This window comes from Labrus bergylta, chromosome 12 (genome assembly GCF_963930695.1).
Source record: "Labrus bergylta chromosome 12, fLabBer1.1, whole genome shotgun sequence".
Classification (NCBI taxonomy): domain Eukaryota; kingdom Metazoa; phylum Chordata; class Actinopteri; order Labriformes; family Labridae; genus Labrus; species Labrus bergylta.
This window is the reverse complement of record NC_089206.1, coordinates 21,962,133-21,982,157: the sequence shown is the minus strand read 5'-3', so window position 1 is coordinate 21,982,157 and position 20,025 is coordinate 21,962,133. Positions and strand designations below refer to the sequence as shown.

Here is a 20,025-nt window from a genome sequence, read left to right as displayed (position 1 = left end):
GCATCTCTGTTGTGTTATTGCTTCTTAAACTCAGACGTCTTAGATGTAATTGTTATACGCATCAGCCAATCAGCTGCCTAATGTCCAAGTGACAAACAGTCCAAACCAGATTTTCAGACTACACACCCAGACCTGCTTCACAGCCGATACCACAGACTGCACAGTAACGCACATCGAGTCAGCCATGGAGTACAAGGATCAGGTAAGACCCGATCACACACACCTCTCTCTCTCTCTCTATCATTTATACTACAATAGCATCAAACTGAAAAACAAGAAATATTCTCTGTTTGATTGCAAATGATTCTGTTAGAGTATGATAGCTGCTTCACATGTATTACTCATTTGTCCAGCCTTGTTCTTCTGTGAGTCATGCATCACAGTCATCTGGTTCTTGTCGTAAAAGAAAAAGCTGTTCGGCTAATGCTATGCTACTTTAAGCTAATGGAAAATCAAATTTTCAACAATGTTCCTGAGGAAAATATTAAAAGTTATTGTGAATAAATCTGTCTTTATTACATGATATTAAGTTGCATTTATTGAGCTGAAACTTTAGTCCAGAGTCACTGACAATAAGTCAAATTAGCTTCAATAGATACAAGATGGAAATCATCGACAATGTTTGTTCATGCTTCGCTATCAACAAAAACAACAACAGTCTCACTTATTTAAACTATGAGCAGTATTCCCTGTAAGCAGCAGTTTGCTCGCTGCACAGATTGTAATGCAGCTCAACCTGCTCTCAGACTGGAATGGGTGTGGAGGCGTGCAGGGTGGAGACGTCTCAAAAGACAGCTTACTGTATTTTGTTGTTATTTAACTGTCATGGCTTGTCTTGAACACAGATTGATGAACTTGTTGCCACTGCCAAATTTGGAGACCTGATAGAGTTTTGCTACCCCATCGGATATTCACACTGGGGAGTGTATGATGAAGATGGATACGTCATCCATTTTGCTGTTGCAGGTGAGGATAACATCGAGCAAAATGCATAATATATAAGAGAGGGGAAACCAAGATAAGAAATATGTGTTCTCAAGATACAATACGATACGATACAGTATGATACTACCGTCCTGTCTCTATGGCAACAGTCTGTTGACAACAGGCCGCTGTATGATCGACACTGCTCCGTTACTTTTTAATGCATGTTTAATATTTGAGATTTGTTTTTACTCGACACGGAGCAAAGAGGATGTGGGTACAAGACACGATCTGTTGGCGGCAAAAATACAAGAAATATCGTACATTTAGAAAAGAGCACCGGTGACGTCAACAGCGCCTTTCTGAAAAGTTTAAGGATTTTCAACTTGAGCGTTTGGAACGGTCGCAAAAAAAGAACGCTCGCTCCTCATTGAAAACAATTGAAAAAAGACTTTCCTTGATTTGCAGTTAAAATAACTAAATGATCTGATACTGGATAATAATAAAAACACTGATTTCAGCCTCTGCCGGAAACAGTAAGTTTCAGCTGCTGTTTCTTTAAGTCTCCCCTCCCCACATGCCCTCTTTCTTCTGATTGGCCAGCTCTTTGGCAGCCTTCCAAGGATCAGAACGCTGCAGGGCTGCCAGGGGAGGTCTGCTGTCCAGAGCTGGGAGAATATGTAGGAGGTTTCACCGGCTTACGTAGAGGCTTGGAGCCGTCTCATGATATTTTTGGTCTCATATCGCTGTACTTACAGAACAAGCCGTTTAAGCGCCCTCTGCAGGCTTATTCTGGGATTACTCCAACATGTGTATACCTCATGATCTTAGGACATATGTATAAATGGATATCAATGATATCCAGCATTGTAACACTGTATGTGAGTTTTAAAATGGTGAACAGCATGATAGGTCAATTCATTAATTTCTAATTTTTTAGAGGAGGGACAGCTCATGAACAAAGTACGGACCTACCTACAAGCATTGATCCCGGTATGTGGGGACCTTCTTCTGGGCGTCACCAAGATCCGCAGAATGCCAATCAGTGAGGTGACTGTTCCAGTAGGAGCCCACGTCTCCATCGCCAACAACCGCCACGCCTTCAGAGCAACAGAGCAGAAGGACATGAGGCGACGGCGAGATGCCCTTCTTGATCAGGAACTCACATACAAACTCCTCACTCGCAACTGCGAGCACTTTGCCACCTTTGTACGCTACGGGAAAGCTGTGTGCAACCAGGTACATCATCAGCGCTGTGTTGTTTTTATACACAAGAGTTTTAATTGTTAATTATTAAACAATGTTTTGGTATGAACTTTTGGGAATCATAGGAAGGCAGATAAAGCAGTAACCTGCTTTGTTGACTGTTTAAAGGTCACATATTATAGAAACATATAGAAAATCCTCTTCACCATGTTCCTCTAACACTAATAAGTGTCCCTAGTCTACAAACCCCCCAATCATGAGAAAAGTCCATCCTCTCCGTCTTCTGCCTGCTCCACTTTTCAGAAAATGTGTGCTCAAACAGGCCGTTTGGAGATTTTCCCTTCATGACATCACAAAGGGCAGTAACCCCTCCCCCAGGTGGGTGACACTCCCACAGCTAGGTGTTTGTTCTGCCCTCTGAGTCTGCCTTCTCGCCGTAAACAATAGGACATGGAGCGAGAAGGCCTGAGACACCCAAGCCCTTCCAGAGAGGGGGCATATTTAAAGCTACAGACACAGAAATAGCCTGTTCTGAGCAGGGCTGAAATAGAGGGGTTTATAGGCATGATCAAATACAGGATCAGAGTGGATTTAGAACAAGAAACTTCACACACATGTTTTGAGGAGCTCCGAGACTTATTTAAACTGAAGAGGAGGATATGTGACCTTTAAGACTTTGGCCTTTGTATATCATATTTTGTCTAAACCTCAAGATGCAGATGTAAAAAATGAAATCAATTTACATTACTCTTCTTATAGTATGTACACATTTAACTTAATTAAAACGTATTAAACCTAATACATCAAATTGTTGGTAGTTACTGACACCCCAAATTTTGAATTTTTATGAGCCAATTACACTTTGTGATAACAATAATGGGTAAAATATATAATTTTAAATGATCTTAAATGATTTGTTTCTTTGGAGGACATCTCTTGACCCCCCCATTTGGTCACCCGAGACCCCCCAGGGTCACTTCTAAGGGCTTGAACAGGTGCAGTCCAGGATTTACTTCCGTCTTATTTAGGATTTTGATGGATAACCCTGTTGGTCTAATTCAGCAGCACGTCCTACTTTGTTAAAATAACAACCATGCTATGCTGAGTATTTACTGACAGACATTTCTCTTCTGTTCTGTAATCCTCCTTCAGATTCCTGCAAAATCAAAGAACGTGGAGTGTCAGGAGGCAACCACAGCCTTCAACGAAATTGTCAGCTCAAACGATACAACTAAAGATCTTTTTGGATGAACTCTAACTTTTTTAAATCTTCAAATTTTTTACATTAACATTTCTGCAGCTCTTTTTGTGGATGTGGCTCAGGTTTCTTTGTAAAGCTGGAAGGGACTGGAAGTTTTTCTGCCAATAATTAAGCTGAAAATATGCATGTTTGGGCTGCAAGGGATGTTTGTCATGATCAATTAATCAGCCAAATCTTTTCTTAATAAAGTGAACAATTGTTTCGACCTTTAAAGTGTCCTTTTTCAGGAACATTTTCCAGACGTCATAAACTCTCAGGGCTTAGCCAAAACCAAAGGGTGTGCTTGGACATCCACCTCCAGAGAGTTTTTCTTCCCATTGATGAAATGATTTAAAGTTTGTGTATATTTGAGAAAAAAAAGTAGCTGCCTGTGAAAATAGACGTCATATTGCCACTGTAACTTTGCTAAATGTTGCTCAGTGCTCATGACGGGTCAATGTTTGGTCTTTGTACATATTTTAACAAAGACTCTTTTACCTTCTCTTTTGTAAAGTGTCTGCAGATAACATTTGTTATTGATCTGATACAAAAAATGGGTAAAACTGACCTGTAAGATTAGAGTTATCAAAAAATCTGTATCATTTGGGCAAACAGTCATAGCTGCCCATGAGAAAATTAAGAGTATACCCACTTCTTAGGCACCACTACACTGCTGGGTGCCCAACGTGCCTTATAATGGGTCATTATAAAGCCTATACTTTATTTCATATCTGTATCATCATAAATTCATTCTTCTCTGAAAAAAGGCGATTACAAAGTAAACAGATTGCAAAGTAAACAGGCATGGATAATGAACCTGTGGACATGGATTATATGCACACAAATGGTCACCGTTTATAGATTTACACAGCTTTTTGTCTCAACTGACAGCAGCAGGAGTCGCTGTCCATATTAAAAATAAAAAAATTAAAAGGATTTAGGACAACATACACAACAGTCTCATAATACTCTATGTTATTCAGACTCAAGCGGCCAGGATATGTCAGTATCACGCAATTTTCATCAGCAGTACCTGAGCAGGAGAACGGAAGTGAGATGCACTCTAACCCGGAAGTTCTTTCATTTTAGCTGAAGAACGGGAGTCTGCTTGTTTTTCACATGATGTCTGTCTGAGGACCAAAACCATCAAACGAACCCATATTTCCTGGAATAAAAGAACTTGGACTGCAACTCTAGAGACTGTAAACACATTAATTTAATATCCAATGTGCAGTCGAACAGAAATAATCCACCGGATCTGTTGTTTGTGTCCTGAAAGAAGCTTTGCGGCGCTTTTTGGACACTGGGATGCTAACTTCGCGTTAGCTGCTAACCAGACAGTGAGAGCGTTGGACTTGTCAAGATTATCCAAGAAGACAGGAGGTAAAACAACACCTATTGTGAACACCCGTGTCTTGTTTGTGCTTTCCTTGTTGCCTCGTCAGTGTGAGTGTCCTTAACGCTGTACTGAAGCTAACAGCTAATGCTACAACACAGACGCAAATAAAGAGAAAATGTGTTGTTTTCATGCGGAGATAAACGCTAACGTAGCATTTTCGTAGCTTGATTATTGGTATAACCGTAACTTGTATCGGAACCCAGTGCTGTCTTGTTGTTTTTGGACCTCAAATCAACGTTTAGCATCTGTTTTAAAATCCCACAAGAAGTATAGCTAACATTAGCGTGCTAGCTGACTTCCGCTAGACACTTAGCCGTTAGCTCGTCGTCTGTCTAAACAGCTGGATCTGTTATTGTTTGTTTGTTTGTTTGGTCAACAGCACTAAACTGTGTCTACCCTGACTTATTCCAGTGGCTGCAACGTTGTCGCCCCGGTTGAACTCATACTTACATGTTGTTTTGTCTATTTTAACGAAAGCTTTATGATGACAGCGTTGTTTCTGTTTTCTTTGCTTCATTTCAAACTTTAATGTTAAAACTGTCTCATGTTAACGTATCTCCAGTGTGTGCAGCCATCTACATCTTTCTTTTAGATTATTTCTGGAATTTGAAACATTCCTGAACATATCACACCTCATTTCAATTTGTTACCATGGAAACACACTATTGGATTTTTGATTCGTCAATATTTACAAACTAATTTGAACCTACACCGATATGTACTAGGCCTGCACTGTATGAGGGAAATAGGTGAAGGTGAAGCATTGTGGTACATTCCTACATCTCAGCAGAAATGTTCTTATCTGCTTTTACTGGTAATTAACTTGTTAAACCAGTTGTTCTCAATTGGCCGAGCCTCAGAACCCTCCACCAACTATTTCATGAAAAAAATCATGACCCGGATTTCTGATATTTTTCAATCAATCAGATTGTATTTAGCAAAAGAATTGTGCAGTTTGGACCTCAGTGTTGCCTGTCCTCAATTTGTTAAACCATATGCTCATACTGATATACCGTAAAATCCGCACTTTTCTGAATTGAGTTTTAAACAAAATAATAATGAGTCTGGTGGTAATAGCCAATTAACCTCAACTAGAAAAACACTGAAAGAAAATGTCTGCACAGCTGAATGTGTGACAGGTGGAGGGTGACATTTAAAGAGGATGAGAAAAATGCTGCACGCTGTCTCGCTGTATGCTGACATATTTATTGACTCACACAACGTTTTTCGGTCTAACTGACTTTCATGAGGTATAATGGCGATCATACCTGATGAATGTCTGCAGGACAGTGTGAGGGAGTTTTTGTCATCGTCTTTAACCTCAACTAGAAAAAGCGATTGGTGAACTCTTGATGTCCCTGCAGATGGAGAGTCAATTTGATTCATGCTTAACACTGATGTCTACCAATGTTAATCTGGGTCTCAAGATGATTTTAAAGTTGTGTGTCCCCCTCTCTCTGTGCACAGCACACCAGCGGGAGCATACAAAGGCAGCAGTGGTTGCAGGGATCTGAGTGTCCCTCACCATCACCATCGGGCCCTGAGATGACCTCACAGCAGCCACAGCTCCCCAATGCTGTCATTCCTCCCCAGCTAGCACAGAACTCCTCCGCTCAGCAGGCCCGGCCTCATATTCAGGCTAATCAACTGGACTCAAGTCAGAGCGGTGCAACCGCTGGCCCTGTGGACCACAGAGCTTTAACAGGCAGGCCGGGCTGCCCCGGTGTGGCAGCAAACGGCGGGGAGGTGGCCAATAGGAACGTTTCTGCTTCCAGCTCCAGCTCGTCTAGGAGAGATGGAGGCTTTGAGCCGTGGCCTGAGGAAGCAGTGGACAACTCCCACGGTCTGTACTCCCTCCATCGTATGTTTGATATAGTTGGAGCCCAGCTAACACACCGGGATGTCAGAGTACTGTCCTTCCTATTTGTGGACGTGATTGATGAGTATGAGCGCGGCGGCATCAGGAGTGGGAGGGATTTCCTGCTGGCTCTAGAGCGTCAGGGTCGCTGTGACGAGACCAACTTCCGACACGTTCTCCAGCTTCTAAGGATTATCACCCGCCACGACCTTTTGCCTTATGTCACACTCAGGAAACGACAGGCTGGTGAGTATAACACGTTAACTCTCTGTTTCTTTTCAGCTTTAAGTACATATTTAATACTGACAGTCTACGTGTTTAACTGTCACTAAAGGGGAGATATCACACCCTGCATTTTTATTTTTAGCATCATATACATAGACTCAAAAAGATCAAGACATTCCAGAGATAGAAAATGTTCCTTTGCACCCACGAGACAAGAGCTGGCTCGCTCTAGTTTAATTTAAGGTCCAGAATGAGCTCTGTTTTACAGTACAGGATAACAAGAACTAAGGACGGATATACAGCACAGACACCTTGAATATATATACCCTGACTGAACATTTATCAAATTATGATGAATACCACACACTATCTTTTTCAACCAATTTCAATGTCGGATTAGGAAAGCTCCCTGGTTTAAAAATATGGCAGCTGATATTGATTCTTTTCCTTTTTTTTGCCGGAATGAAAATCGATCTTTTCTGCATAAAAAGTGTTCTGATTTGTCATTAATATGACTCAGGCATTCATATTTCTGCTTTCGTTAACAAATATCTTTACGAAAGAATATTTAACTTTGTTTACATCGTCATAGAAAGGACCGCTGTGAAACATCCTTGTCTAAGTTTTGATGATCTGACGAATATGCACAGTGTGTAGAGAATGGTTAACTCTAGAGTTTGATCGTACTCTGCAAACTCTGACTTCCTCTATAAAACAATAAGAATAATACTGTATGACAATCGCATTAGAGACCCTTCATTTGGCAGCATCTTTCATCTAATGTAGACCGGCAGTAGTACTGTTAGTGCACTTCCTTTAGAAGATCTTGTTGTTGTCACCTTGAACCAAACAGTGAAGAGACACACTACTGCTGCACATGTAGGGTTTGGTCTGAGTCAAGCCCTTAAAGTTGACCTATGATGCTGATCCCCATTTTAAAACTCAGTTATAGTGTTAGAAAGCTGGATGTCCAAATTAAATATGGGCAAAGTTTCAGATCATGAGGCAAACGTATGTTGGAGTAATCCCAGGATAAGTATGCAGAGGGCGCTGAACGGCTTGTTCTGCAAATCACGGCATACTTCCCCGATATGAAATCAAGAATTTCACGAGACGGCTTCATGCCTCTACATAAACCGTTTAAACCTCTTACATAGACTCTCCTGCAGCGTTCTGCCCACAGAAGGCTTCCCAATCAGGAGATGATATGCCTGGGGGAGGTGGGCTTTAAGAGACAGTAGCTAAAACTGAAGAGTGTTAGGCTGAGATGGGTTTTTACTGATGCTGGTATCAGATAAATAAGGAGGTTTTTAAGCTGCAAATTTTCAAAGCTGCTCTGTAGACCGACATCATGAAAGGTGAACATGAGGAGAATATGGGATCTTTAAGATAGGCTCACTGTTGCCCACTGCTCTAGGTGGGATGATTAGCACAGCCATTAAAAATAACATCAGAAATCAAATGTTGTTTCAGTGTGCCCAGACCCTGTTGACAAATACCTGGAAGAGACATCAGTGCGCTACATTTCACCCCGGGGAGCAGTGCAGAGCAGGGACACCGTGCCTAACAGGAGATCGGGTGGGTGTTTTTGTGGAAGCTGTTTTTTTTTTGTTTTTTTTTACTAACTATGCGTTGTGAGGGAGAAAACATTGTTAATGTCGTAAACTGATGTCACGTTTTAGGTCCTCAGCCGGTCCTCTGCTGTTCCCCATCAGGACCCCATGTTGGTCCTCCAAGAACAAAGCCGACTCCTCCTGCACCGAACCGCAAACGGAGGAGAAGTCATTCATCAGCTGACTGCAGAGAGAAGCAAACATGTGGTAAAACAAAACAAAACAAACAAACACAACACAGAGAGGGAGATTGTTTTCTGTCAGGTTTCATTTTCTATTTGAATATTTCTGTTTTCCTTTGTACGATGCTTTAGATGTCGTGTGTGAAGCTCTTTGAATTGCCTTGTTGCTGAAATGTGCTATGGAAATAAACTTGACCTGACTTCCTACATGAGGATGAAAACAAAATGAACCCAGTCCAGAGAATGCAGGCGTGCACTTTAGTAAAATTGCTTCTAGTTGTGTTTTAGCCTCTCAAATGAACGAGAAACCGTGTTCAGTGATTGTGCTGGATTAGAGAAAACTGAGTCCTCTCGAGAATCATTTTGAGAATTGAACGTCTTAATTAGTGGTTTGAAAGTTAAGATCCCCTGTTTCTTTGCAGACTGCTGCTGAGCTCTTGCACACACAGCAAGATGGTGGACTTTACTCTTAAACCGTCTTCACATCATTCAGTCAAATAAAACAACATTTCTGTAAAATGACACAGTTTAATGTGTTTGATTTTAACAATCCTCACATCTGAACACTCTCTAAGCACTCGGCACACTCGATTCAAGTGTGACAAATCTGAAACGCTTTTCACTTATTTGCCTGAAGACGTAGTCAGACAACAGGGTCAAGGAACTTTTCCAGTTCAGGTAAAGCATCCTTGAGCATCCTGACTTTCACACGCTAGATAAATGTCATGCTGGGTGTCAGCCCTGGTTCAGCCACGATTGCAGTGTCAACAGAGGTAAAGTGTTGGGTTTAGGGTGAACTTCCAAACTCCATTGGATCTGCAGAGTCCCTCTGCACCTATAAGAAAAAGCTAAAGACCCAGCTCTTTCATGAATACCTACTAACTTAATGATGATGGTCTCCATATTATTGATGATGATGATGGTAATGACGATGGTTTTTGTTTGATAACGATGACTTATAAGATGGTTTCTATACTGATTAGAGCTCTCAAGAACTGCCGTCAATGTTGTGCTTTGCCTCTGGTCACTTCCTGTCAGCACCTGTGTGTCCAATCAGACTCAAAGCTGATCGTTTGCTCTTACTGACATTGTTCCCTTTTTTTCCTAGATCCTTGCTTGTGTTGTACTTACTCTCTGATGTACATCGCTTTGGATAAAAGTGTCTGCTAAGTGAATTGTAGAATTGTAGGGTTAGGGTTAGTACTACCCCTGCTTTGATATTTACACTCTGTCGATGTCATCTACTTTCAGATATCCGCCTCCGTGTTCGTGCTGAATACTGCCAGCACGAGTCTGCGCTTCAGGGGAACGTCTTCTCCAACAAGCAGGAGGCGGTGGAGCGCCAGTTCGAGCGCTTCAACCAGGCAAACACTATCCTCAAATCGCGAGACTTGGGCTCCATCATCTGCGACATCAAGTTCTCGGAGCTCACCTATCTGGACGCCTTCTGGAGGGACTACATCAATGGGTCTTTGTTAGAGGCACTCAAAGGGGTCTTTATCACAGATTCCTTAAAACAGGCGGTGGGCCACGAAGCCATTAAACTGTTGGTCAATGTAGACGAGGAGGACTACCAGGCCGGTCGCCGCAAACTGCTGCGCAATTTGGTGACGAGCGGAGGGATCCCACCCGGAGGGAGCAAAGACTCGGTATCTTAGACTCCAGGTGTTAGCATCCAGCTGCTGTGCCTCCCCGACAGAGAACAGAGAGAGAGTCGTGGATGTGTCATTTGAGGTGCCTGAACTGCGTGCCTGAAAGGAACTAAGGTCAAAGGAAACCCTAAGCGGGCCTCCTGAAGCGTAGCATGCAAGGTGTCTGGGAACTATGTTAGCAAAGAGGAACGGGCGATGCATCGACAGGTTGACATTATTCTGAATGTTAAGCTGCTTTCTTCACCGAGGAGAATCCTGATTCATGCTTGTATTGAATATTTTTTTTCTCGTTTCATGTAAACATGTTAACTTTAATGATGCTCTTCACCCCTTGTTCAAAAGGTCATTTTCAACGCAGGAAAACGCGCTTAACGCTGACGTGTTACTCCCAGTGGGAGTTGTACTTTATTGCCAAACTGGTTCATCCTTTTCCCAGGTACTTGAGATTAATTGGATTAACCCAATGAGAGTGTTCTGTATGTGACAGAAAGGCAAAGACTGTACTTGATTTTCAAATTAGTTTTTTTCTATTTCTTGGAGCTTATCACCCCCCCCCCCCCCCCCCCCCCCCCTTGCAGAGTTTCCTCATCTGTAGAGCTGAACCCTTTCCGAGCCTTTTTTAGTGGCTCAGACTTTGTCACTGTCGACTGTTCTCGTGTGTTTGCTTTGTTTTAACTTTGTTTTACAACACGGCTCTTTAGCAGCAGATCTGTGATGCTGGCCTCGTTTTGAAAATGTCAGTTGTCCAGTCACTGCCAAATATTTCAAAAAAAGTCACTCAAACCCTTCAAATGTGTCGAATCGTGTCCCGCTGAACTCTGAGTCACGCCGGTGTTTATCAACATCTGTCGGCCCCCCAGTACCTCCCGGACCTCTACTCACTCCCCCTCACACACACAATTCTACACTCAGCTTTATTTTATATACAAGATTTCAAGTAACACTCCAAATACTTACAGAACAAATCAAAAGCAAGTGAAAGTCTGTTCTCATCATGCCCCCTGGTGGATGAGAATGTAGGCTCGTTGAAGGAAAATGTTGGCCTTGATTTGACCCCATCAGGACTCGTCACACCTCCAGTAGTGTCACAAACCGAGCTCGAGATTCTTTTTTTCAGGTTTTTTTAAAAGCAGCACTTTAAGAAACAACATAACAGATAGCTATTCAGCTTGTGAATCCTCTACGACCTGTAAAGCAGAGAGAGTGTAGCCTGTGATGCTAATCAGAGATAATTTGAATTCCTATGGAATGGTTCAGGTACTGAAATGGTTCACCAGGAGACGGTGGGTTTGATGTGACCGACCGTAGTCTCTGTTTTCTGCAGTCGTACAATTCTCCCAGAGGCAGCCATATTAGGCTAACGTAGTTTAGTGTGAAGCCCGCTGAACCTGCTGACAAATGAACCGGTTTTGTTCCAGGATTTGTTTGGAGGTCTCAGGCAGTTTCTGCTGATTTTGTAGCTGCAGGTTCAATGCTTTGTGCACGCCATCCCACCTCCGATTCTGCTGCACGTAGTGACGTAAGAACTCAACCTGTTATGTGTGAACCATTTAATTACCATAACCATTTATGAAGACTTTAAAATAAACAATAAGCTGTGATTCAATGTTCAGGAATGAGTATCTCACATGGGCTGCCACTCATCCAGTACAGATTTTTGTATTTTCTGATTGATCTGCATTTCAGAGTTAGAGAGCTTATCGGTGAAAAAACATCCTGATACCAAGAGTCTGCAGTTTTCATTTGTGTCCCCATGTCGCTTCATGTCAACAGCTAATTCATCAAGTGTTATAAGACGAGGATAAACACGGCAGCGTCGGAAAGCACTGCTCATTGGCACTTTTTTCGTTGCTGTGTAATCTCTCCACTTGCAGAATCAAAACATCTTCAGACACGACTTTTTAATCCCAGATGCAACGTTTAAAACGATTCTAATTAATATTCTCAACATGTGGGAGAGTTGATTGTGGTCTGGTAACCGGAGGCTTGTTGGTTTGGTTCATCTTTCTGTGATTTGTGAAGCGATCATATTCAACATTTACCTTAACACAGAAAACATGTTTGTTATTTTTTTTATAAAAATGTGATTTCAGTCTGAGATTCAGGATAATATCCATCCCCCCCCCCTTTTATCAAAGTAAGACATGTGTCCCCCCCACCCCCCCACCACCACCACCCCCCTGAGCTCCTCACACTGGAGCTCTGCTAACACCATAAGCTAAAACCACGTTATGATTTGTGGAACATAATTCCAAGATAATGTCTTGACGAGCACGATGGGTGACCGATATGAGGATTCACATATTTGCCTGTTTTTATATTTGTTTAACTTGAGCAAGAAATCCTTTAACACTGTGTCGACTTTTACAGATCTGCGTCACTGTGCAGTGATTTTTAGTTTCTTTACGACCCGTTTAATGCAATAAAAGTCACTTTGGGTTCATGCTGCTGCTGTAGTAAGCCAGGCCGGTTTCTGTTCCAGGAACTGTAATCGAGCTGGAAGGTCGTCAAACTGGGCACCGAGTGGTCGACCTGACGTTGCAGGAAAGACGAGGAAGTTAAACCAGAAACAACAACTATGTCCGCTTACACCGAGAGAGTTCTGTGTTTGGTTTTCTGCATTCTGAAGGGCAAATGTTTTGGTTTGTGTCTAACCAATGTGAACGTAAAAGAAAGATCCTCTGATTTAATTTCCTTGATTGACTAAAGGTTAAATGAGCTCCGCTTTTGGTCCGAGTAGCGATACACACTTCTTCCTGTTTTGCCGATTAAAGTTGCCGTTTGACAGAATTCACACGTTCTGCAGTCACACAAATATGGAAACATTTCTTTGGAATACTCAATGATGACACACATGTCAAGGCGGCTGGGGGGGAGGACTGTAACTGTCCATTTTTTTAAATCCTCCTAATTGTGACGTTAAAGAAAGGAAATGAATCAAACTTGTTCAACAAGAAGGAAACAACACAGACTCGGAGAACCTTTGTTTGGAGATGTTTTAATATCAGTGATAATATATCAAAGTATTAGCATAATGCTGTTTTGTGATGAGATTCTTTAGACTCTGTAACAGAAGTAGAGAAGAGGCTGAATGTCACTTTTAGTCCGAATTGTCATTTTAAATGCAACTCTCTAAAAAAAATCTCATATTTGACATTATACCTTCGTTTGTTTCTGTTTCTCAGTGCACATAGCCAAATGGTTGACATAAAAGAAAATCTGTGTACCCCAATAAAAGTTCAGTGTATGTTTTTTAACCCAAATGTATTCTTCCTGCAAACACATGCCTGTCGTCTGTCCGCTGTGATCAGCGTCGTCCTCGGTTACATACCAGAACACACGGGTCGCTAATACTGTGAATGATGTAGAGCACGCCTTCCTTCAATCCTCTCAGCCCGCGCGGCGCACCTTCATGTAAAGGCTGCGAGTTAGAATCAATTTACAGGTCGCTGTGTGTTCTGTTGATTGTATGTTCTGTTAGCTGCTAACTTTGCATGTATCCTGTTCTGAAACTCACAGTGCTCACTTTTTGTAAATAACTTTACTGGATGTCAGGTTTTTCTTACTTCAAATTTTGCATTTCTTTCAGAAACAGACGACGAGTAGGACTGTTAATAAATGAACTGGATGGGTTTGGTTGAAGTCCCAGTCCTATTTTTTTTATATGTCACCTAACGCCTAATTTAAAGGAAGAATGTGCAACTTTTTGATCCAGTAGATGTCGCCCCTTGAGCTCCAGCATGAAACCAAAACAAACTGCTGTTTGGCCACACCTCCTCCATACTGAAGCCTCCGCTCTCCTTCAGAGACACACCTCCAACCCCCCTCCACTCGCGCTCACATGAAGTTATGAATTAGAACGCACCATAATTAAGCACAAGCGGACAAAATTGTCCATCGCTTGAGCTGCAATCACCTGTGTCCTGCATTGTTGTGTTAGTATGCAAATGTTAGCGCTCTTTAGTTAGCTAGTAGCTTCACATTACACATAAATTGACACAGAATGAACGTGACCTAAAACTGCTTATATGACATTCAAATAATCAGTGAGTATGTTCTTCTTCTCTCTAGTCCTTGACTAAAACAGCTTTTTTACACAAGGGGAGGAGCCGGCCGTCCCGTCCATGTAAACACGGCTCTGACAACAACAGAGCTCGAGCTTCTCACTCATTGTAGACAGTCATGACTCAGAGAAACATTTACACAGGAGAGACTGGATTTCCACTGTATTTATGTGTTAAATGTTGCTCATTTTGCCCGAGCCACCCAAGCCCTTCCAGAGAGGGGGCGTGGTCAGACACAGCTCATTTACATTTAAAGGTACAGACACAGAAACAGCCTGTTCCGAGCAGGGCTGAAATAGAGGGGTTTATAGGCACGCTATATCAAGGTTTTTTTTTAAATGTTTTTGTAACTTCCTGATTAAAGATTTAAGGAAAAATCAGAATTTCACAAAAACTTCATAGGAGAGATTTTTTATTAAAAGTCAACTAAATGAAAGTAAAAAACAAACATAAAAACAAGTATTTTTTATTAGAACTATGATGGCAGCTCCATCCAAACAGAAGTACTGACAGGGTTCAAGCTGACCTGTTACTAGTACACAGAAAAGGTGAATGCATTCATCATTTGTGCTCAAGTCACAGGTTTTGTGCAACATGTGTGAAAGGCATGCTGAGGCAACACTCTGCAGAAGAAGAAGCCTGGTTGAAGCTAAACTTTGAACTTCAGCCTAATTTCTAATCGTGCGTTGGATAATCTACCTGGCGACCTTGCAGCCAAAACAAGTTGTCTGGTGACTGTGAGCTTAAACATGTGCTCTGGTGAGTCTGCTTTGCTGCGGCACTGACTTATGCTGAGACGGCATGAAGTTTGTGCACACACATGCAAATTAATTTAAATGTATTATATTTTCTTTTAAAGTTATACCTTGGGGCCTTTTTGCTTTTATTAGATAGGGCAGCTGAAGAGAGACAGGAAGTGTTGGGAGGAGCACTTCAGTTTAAGGTGCAGTGCAGCTTCAACGTATAGCACCAGTAGAAGGCAGAAGAATAAATTTGGTTTTCTTCAATGCTTTGCTTGTTTCTTAAAGGAAGAATGTGCGACTTTTTGATCCAGTAGATGTCCCCCTTGAGCACCAGCATGAACCAAAACAAACTGCTGTGTGGCCACACCTCCTCCATACTGAAGCCTCCACTCTCCTCCAGAGACACACCTACAACCCCTCTACACTCACGTTCACATGAAGGAGTTATGAATTAGAACGCACCATGATTAAACACCAGTTAGCACAAGCGGCTGACATCATTGTCCTTTGCTCGAGCTGCAATCACCTGTCAATCATTGTTGTGTTAGCGCTCTTTAGTTAGCTTGTAGCTTCATATTGCACATACATTGACACAGAATGAGTATGATCTAAAAACTCTTACTAACATCCAAATAATCAGTGAGTATGTTCAGTGAGTATGCCGGGAGTAGTCGGCCGTCCCGTCCATGTAAACACGGCTCTGACAACAACACAGCCAGCGGGACTCGAGCTTCTCACTCATTGTAGTCATGAATCAGAGACACATTTACACAGGAGAGACTGGATTTCTGCTGTATTTATGTCATATGTCGCAAATTCTTAATTTGTTAAGTGCTTCTTAGCTTTTTTAAATCATTTTGTTTTTCAATTTCTTTGAGGTCTCTTATTTATGTATTTATGTTTGGACTCCATGAACTTTGACTGCACGTTGTACGGGTTGATATTCTGACGTGGCATAAGGTGCAAATAGGATCAATAAATGAGACTGGAAGTGCAAAGATGAGGTGAAATAAGCATTGGCACATCCGTGTGGTTTGTTGTGTGTTGTAGAAACAGATTCCTGGTTATTAACTGTTAGCTGTGTGTTGTGTTGCTGTCTCTCATTCAAAGGATTCTTTTTCACAAACAGGAAAGTGTGACGGTTGATTGGTTGCTGCTTCTAGGATCTGAAGTCCTTTTTACTGTATGGCTTGTTTCCCAAAAGGTTATCCACCTCCGATATAGTGGAGAGCGTTAACCTCGGAAGAACCTGTGGAATAAAAAGTGACAATTATTTCTCAAACCTTTCATTCACCGTACCTGAAGAGTGATGAACCGTGATTTGATTTTAAGCTGCCTTCATAACAGAGACATCTTTACATTTGTTGACTCCCTGTTTACTCTCTGACCTGTATAGCTCTGATATTCTCCAGCAGCTGCTCTGTTCTGGAAGCTCCCAGCAGGACGGAGTTTACAGCTTCGTTCCTCAGACACCAGGCTGTGAGAGAAGGACAGAACATGAAGAAAACTTTGAAGGTATCTGAAACTCCTCCAGTTACATGCTAAACTTTGGGTAGTATTTATTGTCACTACAAAATGATTCACTTAAAGACAAAGCAGGAAGGATGTGTTTCACCTATAGCCAGCTGAGGCAGTGTGCAGCCGAGTCGTTCAGCGACCGCCTGCAGCTCTTTTAGCTTCACCTGCTGACGGTGTCCCTCCTCACTCAGGATCTTATCCTTCATCCACTGATAACCCTGCAGCAGATGAAATAACACAGCATGATAAATTCCAAAAGAAAGGACAGTAATTCAGGTTGTGAACCCCAAACTGACCACAAAATGTTCTTTTTAACAGGAACACATTTCTTTTCTTTTTTTCGATAAAGCTGTCTGCAGCAGTCCCAGAGGACACTTCAATGGAGTAATAAGAGTATTTCAGGTAAAACGTTTCACAGATGGGGACGAAAATTTCAAAGACTTTAGTTGTAAATTTCACACCAATTTGCATGTTTGAAACTTAAATGTTCTGTAACATTACGGTTGTAAATTTGAAGAAAAAACTAAAACACTTGGATTCAAAGAAACCAACATTTGGCAAAACATTTTAAACCCTAAATGTGTGACTTTAATCTCAGGAAATTCAAATTTTTTTCTTCCAAAATTACAGGACTCTGATCTCGGAAATACATGCGTTCCTAATTATTTTTTCTACGGTAAAGTCAGTGTCTCTTATGCTCTACCCAATCACACTGTTACTTACTATTCTGTGTTTTTTACAGATATTGTGCAATACAGGTAAAGTCCAATATATGTTGTGTTGATTTGCATTGGCATGAGCTTTTCTGTTTACATGTTGCTGAATGTTTGCAGCACTTTGAGTCCAAGACAAATTCCCCCAAGGTGACATAAAATCTATCTATGTATTGAATCGTAATGTTTTCAACTTTGAGGTTTGATTTATTTTGTCTCCACTGTGATAGGATTATTATCGTACCGTGAGGAATGAGACACAATGTGACAATGAGAAGTGGGAAAGGTTTACCCTTAGCGAGGCTCGTGAATTAGGGGGGATCCCGTTGCTATACTTCCCTGAGATGATGCCGCATGCAAGAGGAGACCAAGTCATTGCACCGATGCCTGAATGCCAAAAAGAAGCAAATATTCAGACACATTGTGATACGTCATGGATTGATTATTTGTAGTATGGAGGACTGGTAGGCTGTAACTATCATCAGGAATTAAACTAATACTACTCAAATTATGATTTAAGAAAGAATCAAAAGGCTTAAAGAAAAGTATGAAGCCTCTACTTCAGCTAGCAAACAGAAAAGTAATCTGCAAAGTCCAAATAGTTTTGAGGAGTGGACAGATTTCCCTCCCAGACTCTGGATACTTCTTACCTATTTTGTGGTAGAGATCCGGGAGTTGCACCTCCACCTTCTCCCTCTGGAACATGTGGTACTCTGCCTGTTCACAGATGGGAGGGATCTGGTTGAACTGTCGCGCCACAGAGTACGCCTCCTGCAGTAAACATAGGGAACAATAAGTGAACAGCTGGACTTCATATATAGGTTGTCTGGGGTCCAACATTTCTGACTCAAAAAACAGGCAAAAGGAAAACCTGAGCCAAACTTGAAACTTGGTGAAAAGTAGCAAAATGGTCCCATGAAATCTCCTTCAGGTTTATTTTAAATGTGTGTATGAAATCACCATGATCTCCATGGAGGTCCATCGAGACGTCCCCCAGTACATCGCCATCCCCTGGTTGATCACATGAGTCATTGCCCTCACCGTCTCTACCAGCAGAACAAATTAACAACAATTCAAGGATACAGACTTCAAATGACAGAATCTAAATTTTTAAAGGTCACATATCCTCCTCCTCTTCAACCAGTTTAAATAAGTCTAAGAGCTCCTCAAAACATGTGTGTGAAGTTTCTTGTCCTAAATCCACTCTGATCCTGTATTTGATCATGACTATGAATATGTAAATATGTAAATGAGCGGTGTCTGACCAGACCCCCTCTCTGGAAGGGCTTGGGTGTCCTATTGTTTATGGTGAGAAGGCAGACTCAGAGGGCAGAACAAACACCTAGCTGTGGGAGTGTCACCCACCTGGGGGAGGGGTTACTGCCCTTTGTGATGTCATGAAGGGAAAACGTCCTGTTTGAGCACACATTTTCTGAAAAGTGGAGCAAGCAGAAGACAGAGAGGATGGACTTTTCACATCATTGGGGGGTTTGTAGACAGACTAGGGACACTTATTAGTGTTAGAGAAACATGAAGTGGATTTCACAGAATATGTGACCTTTAAAAAAGGGCAAGGAGACCAGATGATAATGCAAAGTAACTTAGTGGAAGATGCCTTACTCACTCCTTTATCATTTAGCAATGGAAACAACATTCTTAAATGGCTTTGCTAACATCTATAATGGATTACATGTCGCAGCGTATTTGTAAATCATAACCATGTTCATATAATCTGTATACATCCAGCATTCTCATGTCTTGTTGGATTAAGACAAACTGGATTTAAAGAGCCTCACCACAGTGGTTCTATGCAAACCAAGAGTTTGGTCTGTTGGTGGAGCAGAACACTCACCTTCTATAGGGGTGTTCGGATCTGGTCGATTTGCAAAACCACGTCTATGTAATCCAGCTGAAGTCTCTCCAGTGATGCTCTTAGACCTGTTTCATCAGAAGATCGAGTCAAGTTATCACTTCCTGTTTGTGCTCTTTTTCAAACAAATACTAAAATTCTGCTGTTACATCAAAAAGGACATTCTTACCTTCAATTATGTGTTTTCTCGATAATCTCTTTCCATTTCTGCTCTGAAAAACAAACATGTTTGATGTCATAACTCAGGGCTGTGTTAAAGGTGTGTCCATCCAAGCTCAATGCACAGAGGCAAACTCTACTGGCAACAGGGACAGTCAGTAAGGGGGTAGAACTGGACCCTCTGACCAGAAAAACATCTGCTGGAAAAATTTGTCAAATGTTGATTTTTTTGTATTAAAGGTGTAATATGGGGACTCTGATACCTAGTGTTTAAAATGGGTACTGCAGTCCAAATTGTAAACATTGTAGAGAGCTGTCTCCCCCGCCCCCCTCTTCTCTAGAGTCAATGCTCAGCAGGTTGCATGTGGTGGACACTGAAGCTTCAGTGTTTATCCAGCTCTGCACCTTTCTGTGTTCTAACCTCTCCCATTTTTCAAAAGCATCTCCATATTGATCCTAGTTTGAGCACGTTTCTGCTCGTGAAGCTTATTAGAAACATGCAGAGGCTTTTTAGGTCAGGTACAATCACTTCTATCTGAACCAGTTCCCTGCCGCTTCCATCACTGCCAAATGGTTTGGTCTTGCTGCTCACGAGCAAATAACCCTGATCTACATACTGCTACATGTACACTTTAAACTTTCGTAAATATTCAAACACT

At 41.7% G+C, this 20,025-nt stretch overlaps 2 protein-coding genes and 1 pseudogene across 3 annotated transcripts; 2 read left to right on the top strand and 1 right to left on the bottom strand.

The window, feature by feature from the left end:
• The first annotated feature begins 61 nt into the window (after nt 1-61).
• On the top strand, nt 62-3,596 carry si:ch211-229n2.7 (uncharacterized protein LOC100002243 homolog). Its single transcript, XM_020630409.3, has 4 exons — nt 62-202; nt 846-966; nt 1,865-2,163; nt 3,283-3,596. The coding sequence occupies exons 1-4, from the start codon at nt 185-187 to the stop codon at nt 3,379-3,381; spliced, it is 537 nt and encodes a 178-aa protein (XP_020486065.1). The 5' UTR covers nt 62-184; the 3' UTR covers nt 3,382-3,596.
• An 858-nt stretch (nt 3,597-4,454) lies between these two features.
• On the top strand, nt 4,455-13,933 carry dedd (death effector domain containing). Of its 2 annotated transcripts, XM_020630351.3 has the most exons (5): nt 4,455-4,753; nt 6,237-6,873; nt 8,326-8,430; nt 8,535-8,672; nt 9,899-13,933. In XM_020630351.3, exons 2-5 carry the CDS (start codon nt 6,315-6,317, stop codon nt 10,303-10,305), a joined length of 1,209 nt encoding a protein of 402 aa, XP_020486007.1. In that variant the 5' UTR covers nt 4,455-4,753; nt 6,237-6,314; the 3' UTR covers nt 10,306-13,933. The 2 variants fall into 2 exon arrangements, with proteins under 2 accessions (XP_020486007.1, XP_065817393.1); XM_065961321.1 differs by lacking the exon at nt 8,326-8,430.
• A 554-nt stretch (nt 13,934-14,487) lies between these two features.
• On the bottom strand, nt 14,488-19,446 carry LOC109981555 (voltage-gated potassium channel subunit beta-2-like; annotated as a pseudogene).
• Nucleotides 19,447-20,025: the final 579 nt, after the last annotated feature.